Below are 21,239 nucleotides of genomic sequence, written 5' to 3'. Positions count from 1 at the left end.
ACATTGAGTAAAGCATCCAACTACGTCACAAGGCTTGAATCCTTCAAGGCCAAAGGAGAAGAGGAAGATCAAAGAACCCATCACTCTAAGAAATGAAGACAGACATGAGAAGAATGAACAACAATTGTATTGAACTAGAAAGATAGGCTCAGGACAGAATGAGTTGGATAATGCTGTTCGGTGACCTATGCTCTATTGGGAGTCATAGGCGTAAGTAATACAGAAAGTGAATTTATAACTAATGCGTATAAATGTGTAAACACATTATTATTGTTGAGCGAAGTCATTTTATGTACCTAACAAAATATACTATGACCTAATGACTAAGGAATCCGTTATAAACACTAGTGACTTCATTGACCTTGTGAGAACGTTCTATAAACTTTCATTTTTTTTAAAAAAAGGGTTTAAGGTCAAATTAAATCTGTTGTAATAGACTCACTTAAAGGATAATACAGAATAAAGACAGTGAATAGTTTTCCCAATGATTGTAGATAGGATTTGGAAAACTAGACAAGGTTTCGACATCGTATAACACTCAAATGTGTGTGTTCCATTCTTATCCTTTTCATCACATGTCTGTAACTTATTGTTGTGTAACTATAAATATCGATTAACGCTTCGTTAAATGGAGTTGGCTTATCCGCCTTCTCCACTGTGTGCCGTCTAGCTTCGTTATATTCCAATCGTTTCATACACAATATATATGTATTCAAAAGTTCATTCTCGTTATTTAACTTATTTGATTCCGTTATTGACTAACGTGATTTAAGTCGATTATTATATACGAGGATAGTCGACATATACATTTTGACAGCGATCATTCATGCGATTTACTTGGAGTCAGAACTCGGGCCACTAAAGTGGTGAGCTCGTCAACAAACATCGTCCGATCTAAATGATGACAAGATAAAGAGCCCCACAATACTCATACTTACTTACTCCTTTTACTCCTAATGGAGCATAGGCCGCCGATCAGCATTCTCCAACCCACTCTATCCTGAGCCTTCTTTTCTAATTCCATCCATTTCTTGTTCATTTTTCTCATATCTATCTCCATTTCCCATCGTAATGTGTTCTTTGCACAATACTCATAAAAATGTTTAAATAAAAACATGGTCCACTAATTAAATGATAAATCATTAATATTCGGCAGTCAATACGAAAACTGATAGCGATTGTAAATGATATTAGTTTGAAATATGAAATAAGTGCCGATGAATTTAACTTAACCAATATGACTAGTCTATTATCTAAACTCTTAAGGTAATCAGTTATTTTAAGACTAGATATAACCAAAAGAAACGGTAAATATACAAATTGAGTTAGTTTTATACTTTGGATGAAATGTTTTAATATTTTGACATTCTTAACTTGACAGAAACATTCTGATAGCCTACTCTGATAATTTAAGTAGGCATAGAAGCCCTAAAGAATAGCGTCAATCACCACATAGTTTATAACTGAGTAAATGTATAAAGTATAGAATTGAAATGATAAACAGATATGCTGCATAGCTTTAGATCAATGAAATTAAGTGAGTGTACAAATCTGAGCTTAGGTACACGGTTCCAACCAAAGAAGAGTAGATATACAAAAAAATTAATAAGATTTCAATCCCCAAGGCGATTGAATTACGTTAAATTACTAGACTATTTTTATGGACACCAAGGTCAGGATTTTCAATACAAATGTTAAGACGGTTCTACTGTATGGAGCAGAAACCTGGAGAACTACGAAAGCCATCATCCAGAAGATACAAGTGTTTATTAACAGTTGTCTATGCAAAATACTTCGGATCCGTTGGCCAGACACTATCAGTAACAACCTACTATGGGAGAGAACAAACCAGATTCCAGTGGAGGAAGAAATTAGGAAGAAGCGCTGGAAGTGGATAGGACACACATTGAGGAAAACACCCAACTGCGTCACAAGACAAGCCCTCACATGGAATCCTCAAGGTCAAAGAAGGAGTGGGAGACCAAAGAACACATTACGCCGAGAAATGGAGATAGACATGAGAAAAGTGAACAAGAATTGGATGGAATTAGAAAAGAAGGCGGAGGACAGAGTGGGTTGGAGAATGTTGGTCGGCGGCCTATGCTCCATTAGGAGTAACAGGCGAAAGTAAGTAAGTACGTATTTTGATGGAGAGTGATGCTTAAAGTAAGATTAAGTTAAAAGAAATTTAACATTAACCATACTAACAAAGGGCATTAATCCATGAAAATATATTTGTCACTCTGTAGTTTATAAATTAATGTAATTTTCTAGAACAGAAGTACGAGTATAGTGAACGAGAGTGCAAGTGGGGACAATTGAATGCATTTAAACAAAAAGTCTTAGTAAAATCTCATAACCAAACAGTAAATTCTTCATTCGCAAAATGTCAATCAATTATCTCACACTTGACAGTTGCTTTTGCAGATATCAGTCAATTGTCTCAGACTTTATTATTCTTTCATTAACACATCAATCATTCTTTGTTCACATTCTGTTTTCTTCGATCTTTTTAACCTTCTGCCCCCAGGCATTTCACTTTCGGTAGACGATATGTACTACTTATATCAATCGATATCAGTAGCAAACACCATACTAGCGATAATAGTGATAGGTGATTGATTACAGTAATTTATATGAGTTGAAAGCATTTGATAAATAAGTTCAGTGCTTCTTACTGGATTTTTTTTCGACCGATATCTTTCTTTTTCACTACTACTTATACTCTTACTACCTCTACCACTACGAGATTTGAATCGACAACTGCATCTCGGTGCTAATGTGGTGTGGCAACTCGAACTGATGTACGTACATACGAATTTCTACGTTGTTACTGACTGACTGACTGACTCTTTTTCATTAAGATATCTTGTCATTTTAGTGTTGTTACATTTCGTTAAATATACTTACAGTAAAATGTCAGAATGCCATTTTCCACTATGATTCATTCTTATCAGGACTGATTACTAATTATTAATGCATTGATGATATTGTCCAAAATATTAATTGGAGTTTCACAGTTAAACCATGCAAGTCTCAAAATACAACAGAATTAAAACCTGATTGCTACTTTCACCCACCGTTAATACATGTTATTTTTCTTGAGATCACAAACTGATCAAATTTAGACTACGATTGAATACTTCGAAGCACTAGGTGACCATTTCGTGATAGTGTGGAAGGTGTCCATTGAAGATAATGGAGGATGTTCAGACAATATTGTGGATTAATTGAAGTTAGACTTATACACCACTGGATTCCGGCTCAGTGATCTAGATGTTAAACATTTATGTTAAAGATCCAATGTCCTGAATTGCATTGCGAATTGCAGCGTCATGAACGTACACTGCTGAGAATTCCAGCACTGGGATCCAGGACCTATCATTGGTCAACGGTCACCATCAGACTGGATCGCCTTACGTTACTCTACTACAATGTGGATCAGACCTTTGGGTCGAAGGCTCCGAACTTGGCCAATTAAAAAAACCACCTACTTAGATCTGGACACCCAGACAGTATCATAGCCGATACACAAATCATGTAACTTGTGTGGCGCACATGTATTCAGCATCTCTTTTTACCAATAAACTAATAAATACACAAACTAAAACTGAATATTCCACAAGTTTAATAAACATTTAACACTTAAGTAATATTACTAAGCTACCAATATTCAAATGGTACTTCGTTTATACACACAGTAATAAACTAAATACATAAATCTTTATACCTGAACACACTAATCTTTCATTTTTCTATTTAAATATTCTGATAAAAGATTAAATTTTCAATAATCCAGTTCATATTTCACATTTTCTTTTCTTCTTAGAATGAATATTGGATCCTATTCAGATTAACTTATCAATGTTTGGCATATCGAAATCTGATCAACATCACATTGTTTCTTTGTTAAGTATTCTTTGGTGTTGTTTTCTTTCTTGTCCATCTCACACTTAGATTGTGTGGGGTGGGATGAGAAGCTTAGTAACTAATCTCATCACATTCATTATTATTAACAATATAATCCATTGTATGTTATCATATTTCATATTTCTTCATATATAAACTCTTTCACATAATGAAATTCATTTATAATTATGTCTACTAAACGAAGTGTTTATAAAAAGAATAGTCCTAATAATAAATTAGTAGTATATTTAATACAACGGGATATATTTGATGATTTACAATTGATTGATCCAATTGAAGGTATTGTCACAATTGAGAAGAATAAATTAGAATATTCTAAAATATTTGCACGTATACGTTGTACATTTCGTTATGGTGAACAACAATTAGATGATGTATTATCGGGTGTAACATTTTATAAAGAGTTTTTTATACAAACTAAACAAATCTATCCAATGGATATGAATGAAGATAATGATAAATACAATGATGTACAAGTAAGTTTATTTAAGTAGTATATTGATAAATGTTTCATATGAATATATATAATGCTATATATGTATAATGTTATAGTTGAATTCATGAGTCAATTGAAGCTAGACCACCATGGATCCATTGGAGAGTCGTTTCATCCTAGTATGGGACTCCTCAGTATTATGCATGCACAATCCCGCTCACGGGATTCGAATTCAGGACATAAGTATTGGTTTACTTTTCCCACCTAAATACGCTAGTATGTATCTAGACTCAATAGTTCAATTCGATGTCTTTTTAGCGTAAGAAATGGAAGCTTTTAAGTACTGAAGTTTAATTCTCTGTGTGAATATCGACATTGGTATTCATATGTGTATGTATCCAACTGATAAATCATTAACAGGACGAAATGCTCGATCTAAATTTCTCCACTAACCACAGTTGAAATACAACCATATCCGTATGGATTAGCACAAAAACACTGGGTATCACGGTGTTTCACGTTGACTGTTCTTTAAGAATCAGATGATCGTGATGTCGTGTATTATCAATACAAAGGACTTCAATTTCCAGTTCATGTTAAGAATAATTGTGAAAAAATGTTGGAAACAACTATGGACTCAAAGTGACTCAATTGTTTTTGTTTCAAACATTTCGACAATGTTCAACCACACACTGAAAATCCGAAGTATTCACTATGCCATTAAGGGATTAAGGAATGATGTCGGACAGTTCAAATATGTAGTTTAATTCATTTTGTAATAAATGAAAGATCTATATATCCAGAATACTATATCGCGTTGGATTTTAGATGCGTATTGTTAAAGCATCTACAACTTGAGCATTCGTATTGAAAACTAATTTTATCCTTCCTGTTATGTCAACACTTACAATAATGTGTATTCAAACAAGGTTTAACATTATAGATAGCCATATTGTTATGATAATGTGTTACTTTTGTTATATGAAAGTTGTATTGCATCCATCGGAAATCTTTGATTTCATATAAAACGATGAATTTTATATCCCACTAATCTTTAGATACTAATTTCATCTACAAAGAACATCTCACTAATGATGGACATATTTCAAATGTCTAGTCTATCGCTGAGGTTCTCGATGAAGTCATTATAATACCCAGGTTAGATTTCTTTCACGGAATAGAATATATTATCTAAGAAATATAAAACTAGAAATTGGTTCTACAGGGAATCAGTTGTTGCTGTTATTATTCAAAAGTAATTTCTTTAACAATGATATTTGGCCGACTAATGTTCAAATCCCACAGTAAGCATCAGATTATATAAGATTATAAGTACATCTTGATAGTAGCTATCAGCATTCATGCAACCTAGTCCTCAAGTTTATTACTGATTAGCTCCAATCATCTAACATTCTACGTTTGATTATTACCAGTTGGTTAGTGTCCGAATTGTAGTTCAGTGTTTATATTTTTACAAGTGTCTTTGACTCTTTACAATTAAATCAATTAATATTGTTTAATTTTCATTTGTTTTCATTAGAAACAACTTATTGAACGTTTCGGTGATAGTGCTTTACCGTTTCGTTTCACTTTAACCCATGATATTCCAGCTTCCATTACATTACAAATGGATAATAGGAATTCATTAGATGATAATCCATGTGGAATTGAATATGTTCTACAAGTAAGTGAATGGTAATGTTTAAACTGGTTATATCTTTTATAATCAGAAAATGGTTCTAGTGGATATTACAGTAATTTAATAGTTCAATTCATGAGTGAATTGAAGTTAGTCCACCATGGAAAGCCTGCAAACACTGGAAGGCGGTTTCATCCTTTTGCGAGTCTCCTCAATAGTTCGCATCCACAGTCGCAGGACCAATTTGTCTCGCGCACGTGCGCTTAGAAACTAGGCCTCCGAGTTGTTTCGAATCTCGTGATGCAGAATCGTGAGTGCGTACTTCCGTGGAGTCCCGTACAAGAACGAAATGGTCGTCCAGTGCTTCCAGGTTTTCATGGCAGAATATGTTTGTTAACAAGATTAGAAAATGATGAAATAGGATACAAATTAGTGAATTTGTGAAGTGTTTAATTCTCAATGTCCAGTATATATGTAATACCTAGCATTTTCCTGTTATATTGTTTATAACATGGTACTTTACTATGAATCATTCTGACCGTTGTTAATGGAAATTTCCAATTTACAAATAACACAATTCGGGAGTACATATGTCGTAAAAAAATGGAAAAATGTTCACCATTTATAACATTGTCAAATTCATTCATACATTCCTTATTTTGACCTCTGTATAAAAATCACAATAGTTATGGTCTAATAAGAACTGAAGAACCCAATATAAGTAGTATATGACATATCTATCGAAAACTGAATGAACTATGAATTCAAAGAGTTCCAAAAACAAAAACAACCGATTTTGAATAAATATTTTATATCTATCGAATTGAGGTGTATAACATGAGATATCAATGTTTTGTATTAATTATAAGTTACCCTTGATTTTATTGGTGGCCTGCTTGAATATCTGAACTACCAGTTCTTAACATCAACATATTTCAACACGATATCTGTCTTTTGTTTGTTTTAACGCATCATTATGTCTATTAATCGTATAACCAATTCATCAAGTGAGTTTATGGAACGTTTAAAACATTTCACCGTACAAGATACAAAAAAGGTGAGTCAGTGACATCATGGTAGCTGATAATGTGCATCGAAAAGAATGAACATTATTTGAATGTCGTCTTCTGAACTGCTAAATTCTAACTGACGACTGCTCAATATTTACCGTCAGGATCGATCAAGAAATAAGCAAAGAAAACTTTTTGAAATACTTTGTGTTGACGATTCGATATTTTTTATCAAGAATATAAAATTGAGAAAAGCAATTACAAATACTACTACTAATGAAAATGATAATAATTATAATAGAACTATTATTTACGTGTAGATATAGTTAATTTGGTATCGGAAATGTTATTCATTGCATATCTGTATGATAGACGCTATAATTCAGAGTCTATCGACTGAGAATTGCATTACCGCAAACAGCTATTGTGAAACACTGTAATGACTTATAAACTCAAATATCAAAGAATCTGTTAATCCAATTTTACTTCAAAATGTCAGGAATTCTAATGTTTTCAGAGATTTAAACTCACATGATAAGAACAAGTAATGACCTTACAAAGATTCAAGTGACCTCTTACGAACTTATTCCCAATTGCAAACACATAGTTATTTACCAATGAGAACTTAACGATCAAATTGAACGTAAACGTTTCGTGGAAATAATATATGGTCACTCTGAAACTAAGATACTGTTATAGAAGTACAATATGGGAAGTTCTTCATAAATCTTATAAGGAAAATCTATCCTAGAGATAAGTGAATCGAAAGAAAAATGCGCTTCACATTGTAGAACAGAAGTATGTAAACAAATACGTTAAGTACGGTTATATAGGAGCAGTTTTCGTAACTCCATAAGTCAATCATGACAGTCAGTTTCAAAGGAAACTGGGTAAGAATACAACAAAACTAAAACAGAATGAAAGTTTTCTATTATTTGTATGTACAGATAACACAAATTGATCTTGAAGACAAATAAATGTGGTTTGTTCCTGTGTTTAATTCGAACAAATGAATAAATACCTACCGAAGACAATGGAAAATAGTCGCGCAATATCGTTAATTTGTTGAAGTTACACATGAACTCCCCTGGATGATTGCTCACTGATCTAGAGATTAAACGAATACAACAGACAGAGGGTTATGGTTAGAATCCCACGTGTAGGATCGTGAATGCTCACTCGCATGAAACAACCGTACAGTGTTTCGAGATTTTCAATAGTAGTCTAACATTGTTCGATTTTGATCTCAACAAAAATTCAATCAACTCCGTAATCCTATGCCGATAAATAAATACGAACTACTGGTTGTTAATAAGTAGTAAACAATGACAAACAAAAAGAATCAAGTTTGAAAGTAAGTATATTATATCCAGTTTACTAGAACAATACTTAATCTATTACCATAAAATTTATACCAATCTTTAATTTATATCTAAATTTATAGGTTTATGCATCAGAAACACCACAATGTACAACTGGTAAACGAAATGCTGTTAATCTGGTTATACGTAGACTTACATTGGCTATTCCAAAACCAGATGATAATGTTTATACTAAAGAGATCATTCGACCATTTCATTTCCATTCAGGTCAATTGCATATTACAGCAATATTACCAAAAGATGTATATTATCATGGTGAATCAATACCATTGAAACTGTTAATTGATAATGAATCTAGTAATATTGTGCGTCGATTAAATATACAAGTTAGTAGTAGTTACGATTGTTAAGTAATTAATTCAGTTTTTTTCTACTTGATTTTGATTCATTCAATGAACATGTTACAATACATGAAAATCTCATTAAATTATTCTATATACTGAAATGTTACCAATAAATGAAAGAGAACATTTGGTACTATTCCATTAGGTTAAATCAAGTTGATGTCATGTGATTCCAGTCTATTTACAATTGATTGATCATTGGACGGTGATCAATGTCATGTGTGTCAAGTCTTTCTTAATGCAGATCGAATCCTATCGATCAAGTTCCAATATGGTCACTAGTCTAGGTGACTCGAAATTTTAATTACATCGCAGTCCTACAGGAAGTCAGCTGCGTTCCGGATAGCACAGTGATAATGTTTCTGACTGTGAAGCAGGAAGTGCCATTTCCTTCAAGATTACATGTACATCTTACTGACGAGTGTAGCTTAGATGTTCTTTGGTACGAGCCATGACTTCTTGTAAAAACTTCAGTATTGGATGTATCAGAGTTAACACAATCTATTTTCCAGACACAGTTCAATTTAGAGACGGTAAGGATCTGCTTTTGTTGAAACTGAGGTAGTCTTTCGAAAAGGATGTGTGGGAACATTTGAAATTAACAATCTCTTGATTACTGTCAATAGAAATGAATGGGTAAATTCAAAATTTATTCGTTGATCAGGGTAGAGAGAGATCTATTAAAGCTTTTAGATTTGTACGTCAGTTGAATTCTTTTAATATTCGTGAAGTATATGAGGGGATATCTAGAAACACGGTACAAACTGGATTGTAATCGACAAATTGTTGTGTATTCTTTGTTAGCATAAACCCCACGTCGCCAATTTGTTGTGACTTTTAAGCCCGGCTAATTATCATGTCACTTATTTGACAATCTGAATGCGACTTATACAATCTTAGCACTGTGCCAAGCCAATGAAGTATTGACTGGTATGAGCAACCTTGCGTTATTATTGGTCCTTTGTCCTCTTAGCCCTCTCTGTCAAGTCCAGAACAACAATACTAGCTTCCACTATGCGAATCATTTATTTCAAATATACCTGGTTTATATAGAGGCTAAACTGATAACATCACATCCAAACATTTTGTCTAAAACAGTGGTTCCTTAATGTAGATACAACTATTCAGTGTATTGCTTAAACTTAAATCTATGGGCACTTTTCAAGCATATTATTTAACGAATCATAGTAAACTCCAGTGTAATCTTTGAAATACTTGAAAACATCATTTGTCAGTTCTCCAACGATACTTAAATGTCTCGTGTTTATAACTAAAGAAATTGATTGGAAGCATAAATTTCAACCATCTCTACAACTCCAGACTGAAAGCAATTTGAAGCTAGAACAAAACAGTTTCATCGTGTTCCTTGATATTATTAAGGTGTCTATTTCAGATTGACACGTTCAGTGAAAGGAAGAAATAAGCAAAATGATAATTTCTAAAAGGAATTGTGTACCAGAAGGAGACGATACAATTCAACTGATGATATCAATGTAATCATCTTTATACAGTAAATAATAATTCAAGAGTAACTTCAACATATTATAAATGTAAATTGCATTCTGGTGTTTTTAATAATTTAGGTCATACAAGATGTTCAGATCACACTATTCAAACGGCGTACGATGCGTTGCATTGTTGTTGATATGGAAACAGAAGAAGGTTTTCCCATTAATTCACACACTACAGGTTGGAATGAAACCATTCAATTACGACCATCATTACAAGAGATTAGAGGACAAGCGGTTGTTGCTTTAGATGGTAAACTGAAACATCAAGACACAAATCTTGCTAGTTCTACCTTAATAAAAGATTATAGAAAGAAAGAAAACATGGGAATTATTGTTCAGTATATGGTATGTCATCGTTTAATTGTTTATTTGGCGGGACTATAATTTATGAACGAACTAATCATGTATAAGATAACAGGTTCCGGATTTTGGCGCGAAATTCACCCATCCATTTGGCTAAATAAAGTTTCGGCATTATAACTGATGGCAGTTTGTGATGAAAACGCTAAATCTAACTCCTAACCTTAACGATCAACTGTAAATCATAATGCGAATTCCTCATACTAATTTATAACCCTTATTTTGTCCTAGTTATCAGATGGACACTATCAAGGTCAGTCTAGTGTGGCTCAAACGAACAATGGATTCAGGGAGGCAGTTAGCTCAATTATGGTAATATATAAAAGAAAGATTTCATATAAGGATATAATGCAGAGAAGAAAGAATTAGTTGATAGGAAGAAAGATATGAAGCAAATGTAATTTCATAGTTTAAGGGAAGACAAAGAGTGTATACACCTACGCGATTGTGATCGATTCTGAGCCATGTCAACCAGAGTCTCCAATCATTGGGTACGATAGTCACGCGGACCGCAACCAAGCAGTCTGCATCTACCAACATGGCTCAGACTAGAAGTTGGTGACTTCAAGCACTGGTGCCACGTTTTCAGTTGGCCGCCCCTACCTTTCTTCCAGCCATCCCCAACACTAGTCAGAACTGTGTGTCATGGTAATCAATGTCCAGGCATATGTAACACGTTGCCCAACCATCTCAGTCGATGAAGATTCTATTCGATACTATAAATGATTAATGTGTGGTAAAAATGACTTCCTGAAATCTAACAATTACTCTCATAGCTAAACTTGACATTCAGTGAAAGCCTTTTATATACATATTTCTATTCCATATTACTATTATATATATTTTTATTCTGATTAATTACATATGAATAATTAGATAAGAATTAAAGCTGTAACTGGTTTTGGTGGACGAGATGTACAAATGGAATTACCAATTATCTTATGTCATGCACGTCAACAACAAGAGATTATCAAAGCTGAAGAAGCAGATGATTTAATCATTGAAGAATTTAAACGACCAGCAGCAAAACAACGTCAAACAACTAACGAGATGGAGAAAATGGATAGTTACTAAGTAATACTTTGGTAATATTCAAAAAATTTTGGCAACGAAAAAAAATTATGATTGTCAAAATATTATTTGACCCATTACTTCACAAATATGACTGTCATGATGTAATTGTATTAATTCATATACACGTTGTTTTCTTTGATTTATTGTTGACTCCCACGAAAAAGCACTACTAATCACTGTGATCTTAGAGTTATGAACAGAAATATAGATTTCATATTCAAATGAGTAGTACATTGAATTTCTACGACCTTTCATAGATCATTCTTTTTTCTTTTTATAGAATAAATGATCTATTTCAAATGTCCTGATATGGCCGAGAGTGGAGAGCCAGCTCTCTCCTTCTTGAAATGCTCTCACATGGTCACGCGTATAGTCACCGACATGGAACACGCCTTATCGTACCAGGGGTGTTGTTTACGAAATTAAGAGGACGAAAAGCGAACGTCTGGCACACTAACTAGGTTGGTGGATACGCAGGATACACCTAGGGTTGTTGGAAAACGCTGATTCTAAACCAATGCTTCATATCGGCTGCATGGTTTTGAGGGAAAAAATGGTGTATGTACGTGATTTTGGTCACCAGCTACCATTAGACTGCTTCTCTTTACGTTGCTCCACTACCTTGTGGATCAGACCTTTAGGTCGAAGGCTCCAGGTGTAGCATCCTAAGAAAATCACGTACTTTGGTTTGGGCACTCGGGCAGTATCATGGCCGATACACAAACCAAGTGATTTGTGTGGTGCATATGTATCCCATGCGCCTTTTTACCAATATTTATGTGTCCGAATAAACAAAATAAATTTCAAATTGAAATAAGTTTAAACAGTATGAAGTAATAAATATTCCGACAGCACAGTGTAGAGATAAGCTATAAACAGCTGCAACGATTTTTCAACCTGTTCTTAGCCAAGCAGATAAACCAGTTTTATATGAATTATTTATAAACTTACTTCATTTTTTATGCCCGTTACTCCTCGTGGAGGAGCATAGGCCACCCACCACCACTCTCCATCTAACCTTGTCCTGGGCAATCATTTCCAGTTGTTATTCATCCTTTGCATATCTGCTTCTAATTCCCGACGTAATATGTTCTTTGGCCTTCCTCTTTTTCGCCTCCCTTCCTATCCATTTCCATCGTGTTTTCCTAATTTTCTCCTCAGTTGGAATCTCGTTTGTTCTCTACCACAAAAGGCTGTTACTGACAGTGTCCGGCCAATGGATGTTGAGTATCTTGTGTAGACCATTATTTATAAATTTCGATAGAACAATAAGAAGACGGAGTTGATCTGAAAAATGTGATGTATTTGCGCTATACATTTCGAACAATCTGGTCACACATATACTTGTCAATGTCTTGGAAATATGTGTGTACTAATGCAAGTTTTGTAAAACTCCAGTTTTACCTTTTCCGATGCAATTTTGCACTTCAGATTAGCAAGTTCATCTAACCGTTTAGTGCAAGACGAAGGGAGTCTTCTTTTCAAGAATTTAAAGCAATTAGTCCCTTTTATAAATTTCGATAGAACAATAAGAACTTGCATTAGTACACACATATTTCCAAGACATTGACAAGTATATGTGTGACCAGATTGTTCGAAATGTATAGCGCAAATACAGCACATTTTTCAGATCAACTCCGTCTTCTTATTGTTCTATCGAAATTTATAAAAGGGACTAATTGCTTTACATTATTTATAAATTGTTATGACCTTGAATCGCTTTTACCCCGTGATACTTGTTATGACTTCACCTTGATCTGTCTAGTCTAAATTATGACCTTGACGCGTTAGGCTGAGTGGCTTAACCTTGAGTCTAATACGCGTGAGTTCGAGATGGGGTAGAGAGAACTATTCTAAATCCTGATTGGTTGGCAAGCACGCAAGCGAAAGAAGACAACACAGTTGGAACACTGAACTCTGGATTCTCTGAATTCGGATTAGTACAAAAATGTACATGAATAAATAAGTGAATATCTTGACCACGACGTACGATAATTTGGAAAAATACAGTTATGCCCGAAACAGGGAATTAGGGTAGAAAATATAGTGCAAAATATAATGTTTAAATAACAATATTTTCGGAACAATTAAAGGTATGCTAGTGAATGATACATAGGACGAAAGCTCGTGTTATGTAGAATAAGATAGGGACAAAAATAAATATAAGTGTTTTACAGGGTTTGAATGAAATGCAATAACGTCCCAAGAAAATAGCTTTCGTAATTGTCTGGGCTTCTTAATTCCCCGTTCATAACATAAATATTGTACCTTCTTGATGATGGTTGTAGTAGTTCTCCAAGTTTCAGCTCCATACAGTAGGACTGTCTTGATGTTGGTATTGAAGATCCTGACTTTGATATTGGCTGAAAGTTGTTTTGAGTTCCGCATGTTCTTCAATAGTAGGGATGCGACCGTTGTTTTGCCAACACTCTCCTTTATATATGCATTTGATCCTCCTTGTTCATCGATGATGTTTCCCAGGTACGTGAAGGATTCTACATCTTCCAGGGTTTCGCCATCAAGTGTAATTGGATTGGTATTCTCCGTGTTGTATTTGAGGACCATGATTTTCCCCTCGAATATGTTGAGGCCTTCTGGTGCAGAGGGTGCTGCTACACTAGTTGTCTTCATCTAATTGTCTCTAGAGGAGAGAAATAATAAATATTATGAAATGTAGACAGAATTCATTTATACAACGAATGTACTAAATCTCACTTTGTCAATGAATTGAGGAAATAACAAGACATAAGTTCTTCCTTATAGATTTTCGGTCTTCTGTGTGTGGGTTTAACAACACCGTAAAATGTATGTTTTACAATAAAAATAATCTCATCTTCTTTCATTGAATAAAATGAATAGATTTAAAAAGAAATTTATTAGTGATTATTTCCTACAGAGTGACATAAACAGAAATAATTCTTACAATTTCTCGCTTTCCTGCTAATCACCCAACACTAGTCATGAGCTTTCAAATGTTGTCACGAACATCGAAAGTGAGTTTTCGATTACATTATGTCTAGAAGCTTTTCAACCTCTTAACGACTTAAAGGACGCTGTTAAAGAATACGAAATGCTAAGTTATTGTCGCTTGACGGTTTGTGATTCACATTCCATAGACAATCTAAAATCGTACGTTAAATTTCTACGTTGGATAATTGATGAGCACAATCTACATATACTGTCAAGATTAAGTTCCATTTCTACTTGATCAAATGAGAAAATGAACTCCACTTTTCATTTTAGTATTTATTAATGATCAGTGGTGTCATAAGGCGACGAGTGTAGCAACAGCCTCAGCAGCAGTAGGTCTCAATATACACAAAGGGAAAAGAAAGATTCTCCGATACAACACACCTTGCACCAATCCAGTCACAAGTGACGGACAAGATTTGGAAGATGTGAAAACCTTTATATATTTGGGCAGCATCATTGATGAATATGGTGGATCTGATGCAGATGTGAAAGCGCCGATCGGTAAAGCAAGAGTAGCATATTTACAGCTGAAGAAAACCTAGAACTCAAAGCCACTGTCAACTAACACCAAAGTCAGAATTTTCAATACAAATGTTAAGACGGTTCTACTGTATGGAGCAGAAACCTGGAGAACTACGAAAGCCATCATCCAGAAGATACAAGTGTTTATTAACAGCTGTCTACGCAAAATACTTCGGATCCGTTGGCCAGACACTATCAGTAACAACCTACTATGGGAGAGAACAAACCAGATCCCAGTGGAGGAAGAAATTAGGAAGAAGCGCTGGAAGTGGATAGGACACACATTGAGGAAAGCACCCAACTGCGTCACAAGACAAGCCCCCACATGGAATCCTCAAGGCCAAAGAAGGAGTGGGAGACCAAAGAACACATTACGCCGAGAAATGGAGATAGACATGAGAAAAGTGAACAAGAATTGGATGGAATTAGAAAAGAAGGTCCAGGACAGAGTGGGTTGGAGAATGTTGGTCGGCGGCCTATGCTCCATTAGGAGTAACAGGCGAAAGTAAGTAAGTGTCATAAGGCAATCATACAGAACTGGTGTAGTTTCCTTTTTCAGTTAAAATCTAATGCCAACAGATGAGACAATGATTTACAATTAAGTATTTTAGGGTCAGGATTTGCCCGTTACAATAATCTAGAGATGTCTCAATTTGACAGATATAAGTAGTATGTATCATCAATCGAATGTGAAATGCCCGAAGGTAGAAAGTTAAAAAGATCGAATAGAAGAGAACGAGAACAGAGAAAATGATTGGTGTGGAATTGAAAAAAAAGAAGTCTGAGACGATTGAGTGATATTGGCAAGCGGAACAGTCAAGAGTGAGACAATCGATTGACGTTTTGCAGATACTATGGTATTTCTACTGTTCATTATGTTTGTTATTTTGATTTTGCGCAAACATCTAAAAGTCGTTTTCTTTTTTTTAATACTCTGATTGACCCATACATACACCATACTTTTATTACAAATCTTATCAAATATTTAGTACATGCAAACAAGTCAGATCATGTTAGTGTTTTGTCATTCAGATCAAAGGTGATCCGATATGAGACACGTTTTCTTTTGTTCTTATGTATTTGTATATGCTAGAAAATGTGATATTTTTATATTTTTTTTCTTAAATATGGACGAGTAATGCAATTTGTAATGATTTTAGAAACTTCTAATAGTTGAATTCATAAGTCAATTGAAGCTAGACTACCATAGAAAACCTGAAAGCACTGAACGACCGTTTCATCCTAGTATGAGACTATGATAATTAGAAGTATTTGAATTATAGTACAAACTAGGAATACCGGAAATAACGCAATCGGATCAAATGTCCCACTTCGCCTTTGATTCATCGTGTCTTTCCGACCGTGTATTGGATGTAAACTCTGTATAATCTAGAATATGCTCATTAATATTAGAATTAACTAACGAAATTGGAACGAACTCACCTGGGTCCTGGAATTGTATACAATCACCATGTCGGTGTACTCATACCACTCATATCTAGAATTTGAACCACAGATATTCCCCCCGCGAAATAATGTTAGATATTCATATCCCCAAGTTATAAATGATGTGGCTTCATTTGAAATATATTTCTTACACTGACTAAATTATTCATTAGAAATGACTTCATGATAAGGAGAAACAAGAGTGGATATGAAATCATACGAATTGTAATCAAGATCAAGTACATTTAGTATTTGTGCGTCGCATTGAATAAGTTTCCCATGCGAAACAGACGAATGATCGGGACAAATAATATTTAATATGATATCAGGATTCGATACTTCTGAATTATTTTTCTCAAATTTATTAAAAATGCAATTGGAGAGTAATAGATCATTAGAAGAATCAGCATCTATCAAAACTGCATCAGATTTTCGATCATGACTGGATTCATTCAACATATTTCCCTCAGATTGATAAGAAATTTCATCAGAAATATGTGAACCATTGGGACAAACCATAATTAGTACAATAACATAAGAAATCTGATAAGAAGTCGGTTGATTAGAAACTTTTATCTCACCATGATCCTGAGTTTCATTTAACTGTGGATTGCTATGTGACTCTATACCGCTTTTTGAAGTCGTGGATAAAGATAATGCCGATGGACTGGAAAGAAGGACACCTCATCAAGATTCCAAAGAAAGGAGACCTGAGCAAATGTGAAAACTACAGAGGAATCACATTACTGTCAATACCAGGGAAAGTCTTTAACAGAGTTTTGCCGAACTGGATGAAAGATGCAGTAGACGTCCAACTTCGAGATCAACAAGCTGGATTCCTTAAGGATCGGTCGTGCACAGACCAAATTGCAACACTACGGATCATCGTCGAACAATCAGTTGAGTGGAACTCAACACTGTACATCAACTTCATTGATTATGAAAAGGCATTTGACAGTGTAGACAGGAGGACGTTATGGACACTGCAAAGTTCATGAGAAGATTGCAAATATTATCCGGAACTCATATGATGGACTACAGTGCAAGGTCGTGCATGCAGGACAGCTGACAGATGCATTCCAAGTAAGGACCGGAGTCAGACAAGGCTGTTTACTTTCTCCCTTCCTCTTTCTTCTGGTGGTCGACTGGATTATGAAAACCTCCAGATCTGACAGAAAACACGGAATACAATGGACAGCTCAGAACCAAATAGACGACTTGGACTTCGCAGATGACCTGGCCCTCCTATCGCATACACACGAGCAAATGCAGATAAAGACAGCCAGTGTAGCAGCAGTCTCTGCATCAGTAGGCCTCAGCATACACAAGGGGAAAACCAAGGTCCTCAAATTCAAAGCGTAGAACAGCAATCCAATCACTCTTGATGGCGAAACTCTAGAAGATGTAGAATCCTTCACATACCTGGGAAGCATCATCGATGAACAAGGAGGTTCAGATGCAGACGTGAAGGCGAGGATTGGCAAAGCAAGGACAGCATTCCCAAAGCTGAAAAACATATGGAACTCAAAACAACTTTCAACCAATATCAAAGTGAGAATCTTCAATACGAATGTCAAGACAGTTCTACTGTATGGAGCTGAAACTTGGAGAGCTACAACAACCATAATCAAGGTGCAAGTATTTATGAATAGTTGTCTACGCGAGATACTCAATATCCGTTGGCCGGATATCATCAGCAAAAGCTTACTGTGGGAGAGGACAAACCAACTTTCAGCTGAAGAGGAAATTAGGAAAAGACGTTGGAAGCCGATAGGACAGACATTGAGAAAATCATCAAACTGCACCACGAGACAAGCCCTAACTTGGAATTCTGAAGGGAAGCGGGAAAGAGAAAGGTCAAAGAACACATTACGTCGGGAAATGGAATCAGAAGTGAAAAGGATGAATACCAACTGGAAGGATTGTCCAGGACACGGTTGGATAGTGCTGGTAGGCAACCTATGCTCCTCCACGAGGAGTAACAGTAAGTAGGTAGGTTTAAAAAGTACAAAGGAAACAATGATTGTTCCCTGAATGAGCTTACATCAAGTAAAAAACCGTGAGAAATAAAACTTTCTACTCATTGAGATATAACAAAAAATATATATTTATTATTGACTTTCTACTCAATGCTTAATTTATTTGAAATTATCAAGTTTAACCTTAGCACTGATACCGAAAAACTGGTATTTTATAGTTTTTCTTTAACTTAGTGGTTTCACTGTTTATTGTAAAGAAGTGGCACGAATCTTATCGACTAGATTATGAAGGGAATTGTCGACGAATAACAGTAGTTATTCGAGAAAAATCCATGTTTAGAATATTATTTTCACTAGTTGCACATGTTGACTACAAAATGCAGCTGCGTCTGTCACACTTTAACTACTCCCTTACCGAGTTTAGGTTTATTTAACGCTCTCTGAGGCATATTTTGTGAACGCTTGCAATGTTACCTTAATAACCAAACTGATGTGGATGAAGCGACATTTGAATTCATGAACTATAAACCGAATATTTTCACCGAGTAGCAATTATTCCCGAATGATTTAACTGAAATAACTTCGAAGTATTAATTCATAAAGCAGATGTGTTTACAACCAATGGATTGAAAAAAATGACATGTTCTCTGCAGTAACAGTTGTCGACAAATGTTTTTAGGGGAAAAGTTGTGTTGCAGCCTCCCAATGATCACTAACGCAAATTAAGTTGATAAATATGTACGAAGTTAGGCAAGATACACATTAAGTTAACATCATCATCCGATCGTAATAAAGTCAGACAACCACCGGCACCAAAATCAACACTTTAAAACAACTACCATCGAAGCACATTCTGAACAGACAAGATACCAAACTAAAAAACAAGAAATGGATTTTGAAATGACGAAGATTTGTAACTCAAGTGAACTGTGGGTTGGTTAATTTAGTTGTTGACGTCTTATAATCATTTTGAACATCATATTACATGCTTAAGACTACAGTAACATGTACCGTCTGGTAAGGTATCATGGGACTCACTCCACGAATGGTTAATTTACAATAATAAACTAAAGGTCTATACACGATCACGCGTTTTGCGCTTGAGTCATCGTCAGCTGGTGCAAGATTGAACAATTCGCTCTTCTTTGACTTCTCAATCATTGATTGATTAAGCTAAGAATCGTTGAGAGAATATCACAAGTCCAGCTGATTAGCACTTCATATTGAGTTCATGTTTTCTTTCAAGTAGTTTGCTACGGGTCATAACAACACCTAAATCACTACGACCTATCAATAAATGATAACTTGAAATCGCAGTTGGGTTTCACTATTGTGATAATCCAATCAAGCTATACTGTCTAGGAAACATTTTTATTTTAAGTCTTACCATACTAAATAGATTGGTTGGAGGACATTAAGAGTAAAAGCAACAATCTATGATCTGAGGTTGAGTTCTTACCACTGACTGTAGAGGGGTATGATGTTCCCTTACACATATAATATCTCTAAAAATAAAGATGAGCTAGAAAAGATCTACATTTCTTTGCCGCACGAATTGCTATCATTAGCGGGAAGTTCTTGAAAGTACTGAGCTAGCACATTGTGAACTCATAAGTATTAATTGTCTTATTTTTCTTCACAAAACCCTTAAGAGGAAGAAGTATCAATTAATGATATAGACGATAGAGAGCTCACAAAGGATGCCATAATTCAAACAGCTCTAAAAGAACCATAAATGACAACTGAATATCAAGAGTCAGTCAGTCAGTAACAACGTAGAAATTCGTACGTACGTACAACAGTTCGAGTTGCCACACCACATTAGCACACAGATGCAGTGGTCGATTCAAATCCCGTAGTGGTAGAGGTAATAAGAGTATAAGCAGTAACCGGGAAGATTAGGGTTTGGAGATGTTATTTAAAGAGTATAATCCAGTGAAACAAATTTGGAAAGAGGAAAAAAGGGACATGAAGAATTCAGAAGATTAGAATTTGGGAGAACACAAAGAGTGGATGCACCTGCGCCATTGCAAAGGATTTTGATCCATGTCATTCAGGGTCTCTAACCATCGGTCGCTATCATCTCGCGGTCCCCAACCAGGTAGTCTACACCTACCAACATGACTCAGTCCACTTGTCAGTGACTTCATGGACTTGTGCCATGTTTTGGTCTGGCCGCCCCTAGCCTTCTTCCAACCTACTCCTACATCATAAAACATCGCAAATCGAGGTAGCCGGTTGTTGGGCATACGTAACACGTGTCCCAGCCATCTCAACTGATCAAGTTTCACTACTTCATCAATTGATTTGCCATCCTTACCTAGTGCCAGTTTCCTAACAACTGCGTTACTTACTCGATGGTCTCAGGATATACGAGCAATATTTCGAAGACACCTATGATCGAATACTAGTAACCTACGAATATCCTCTACTCTTATCGGCCATGTTTCACTGCCATAAAGTAGGACGGAACGAACTGCTGCGCAATAAACCCGTCCTTTGGTTGATAGACGGATATCTCGCCTACGCCATAAATGACGCAAGTTGGTAAAAGTTAGTCGAGCCCTCTGTATCCGTGCTGAGATTTACTCACACACCAGACCACAAGGGCTGAAGAGACTTCCAAGATAAGT

General features: G+C 35.3%; 1 protein-coding gene across 1 annotated transcript; it reads left to right on the top strand.

The window, feature by feature from the left end:
- Positions 1 to 4,097: 4,097 nt before the first annotated feature.
- ARRB1_1 (Beta-arrestin-1) lies at positions 4,098 to 11,686 on the top strand (the record flags this gene model as incomplete). Its single annotated transcript, XM_035729499.1, has 5 exons — positions 4,098 to 4,406; positions 5,907 to 6,050; positions 8,460 to 8,723; positions 10,325 to 10,597; positions 11,489 to 11,686. The coding sequence occupies 5 exons, from the start codon at positions 4,098 to 4,100 to the stop codon at positions 11,684 to 11,686; spliced, it is 1,188 nt and encodes a 395-aa protein (XP_035586600.1).
- Positions 11,687 to 21,239: the final 9,553 nt, after the last annotated feature.

Source organism: Schistosoma haematobium, chromosome 3 (assembly GCF_000699445.3).
Source record: "Schistosoma haematobium chromosome 3, whole genome shotgun sequence".
Classification (NCBI taxonomy): Eukaryota; Metazoa; Platyhelminthes; class Trematoda; order Strigeidida; family Schistosomatidae; genus Schistosoma; species Schistosoma haematobium.
The sequence above is the reverse complement of the archived record's forward strand: the minus strand, read 5'-3'. Positions and strand labels throughout refer to the sequence as shown.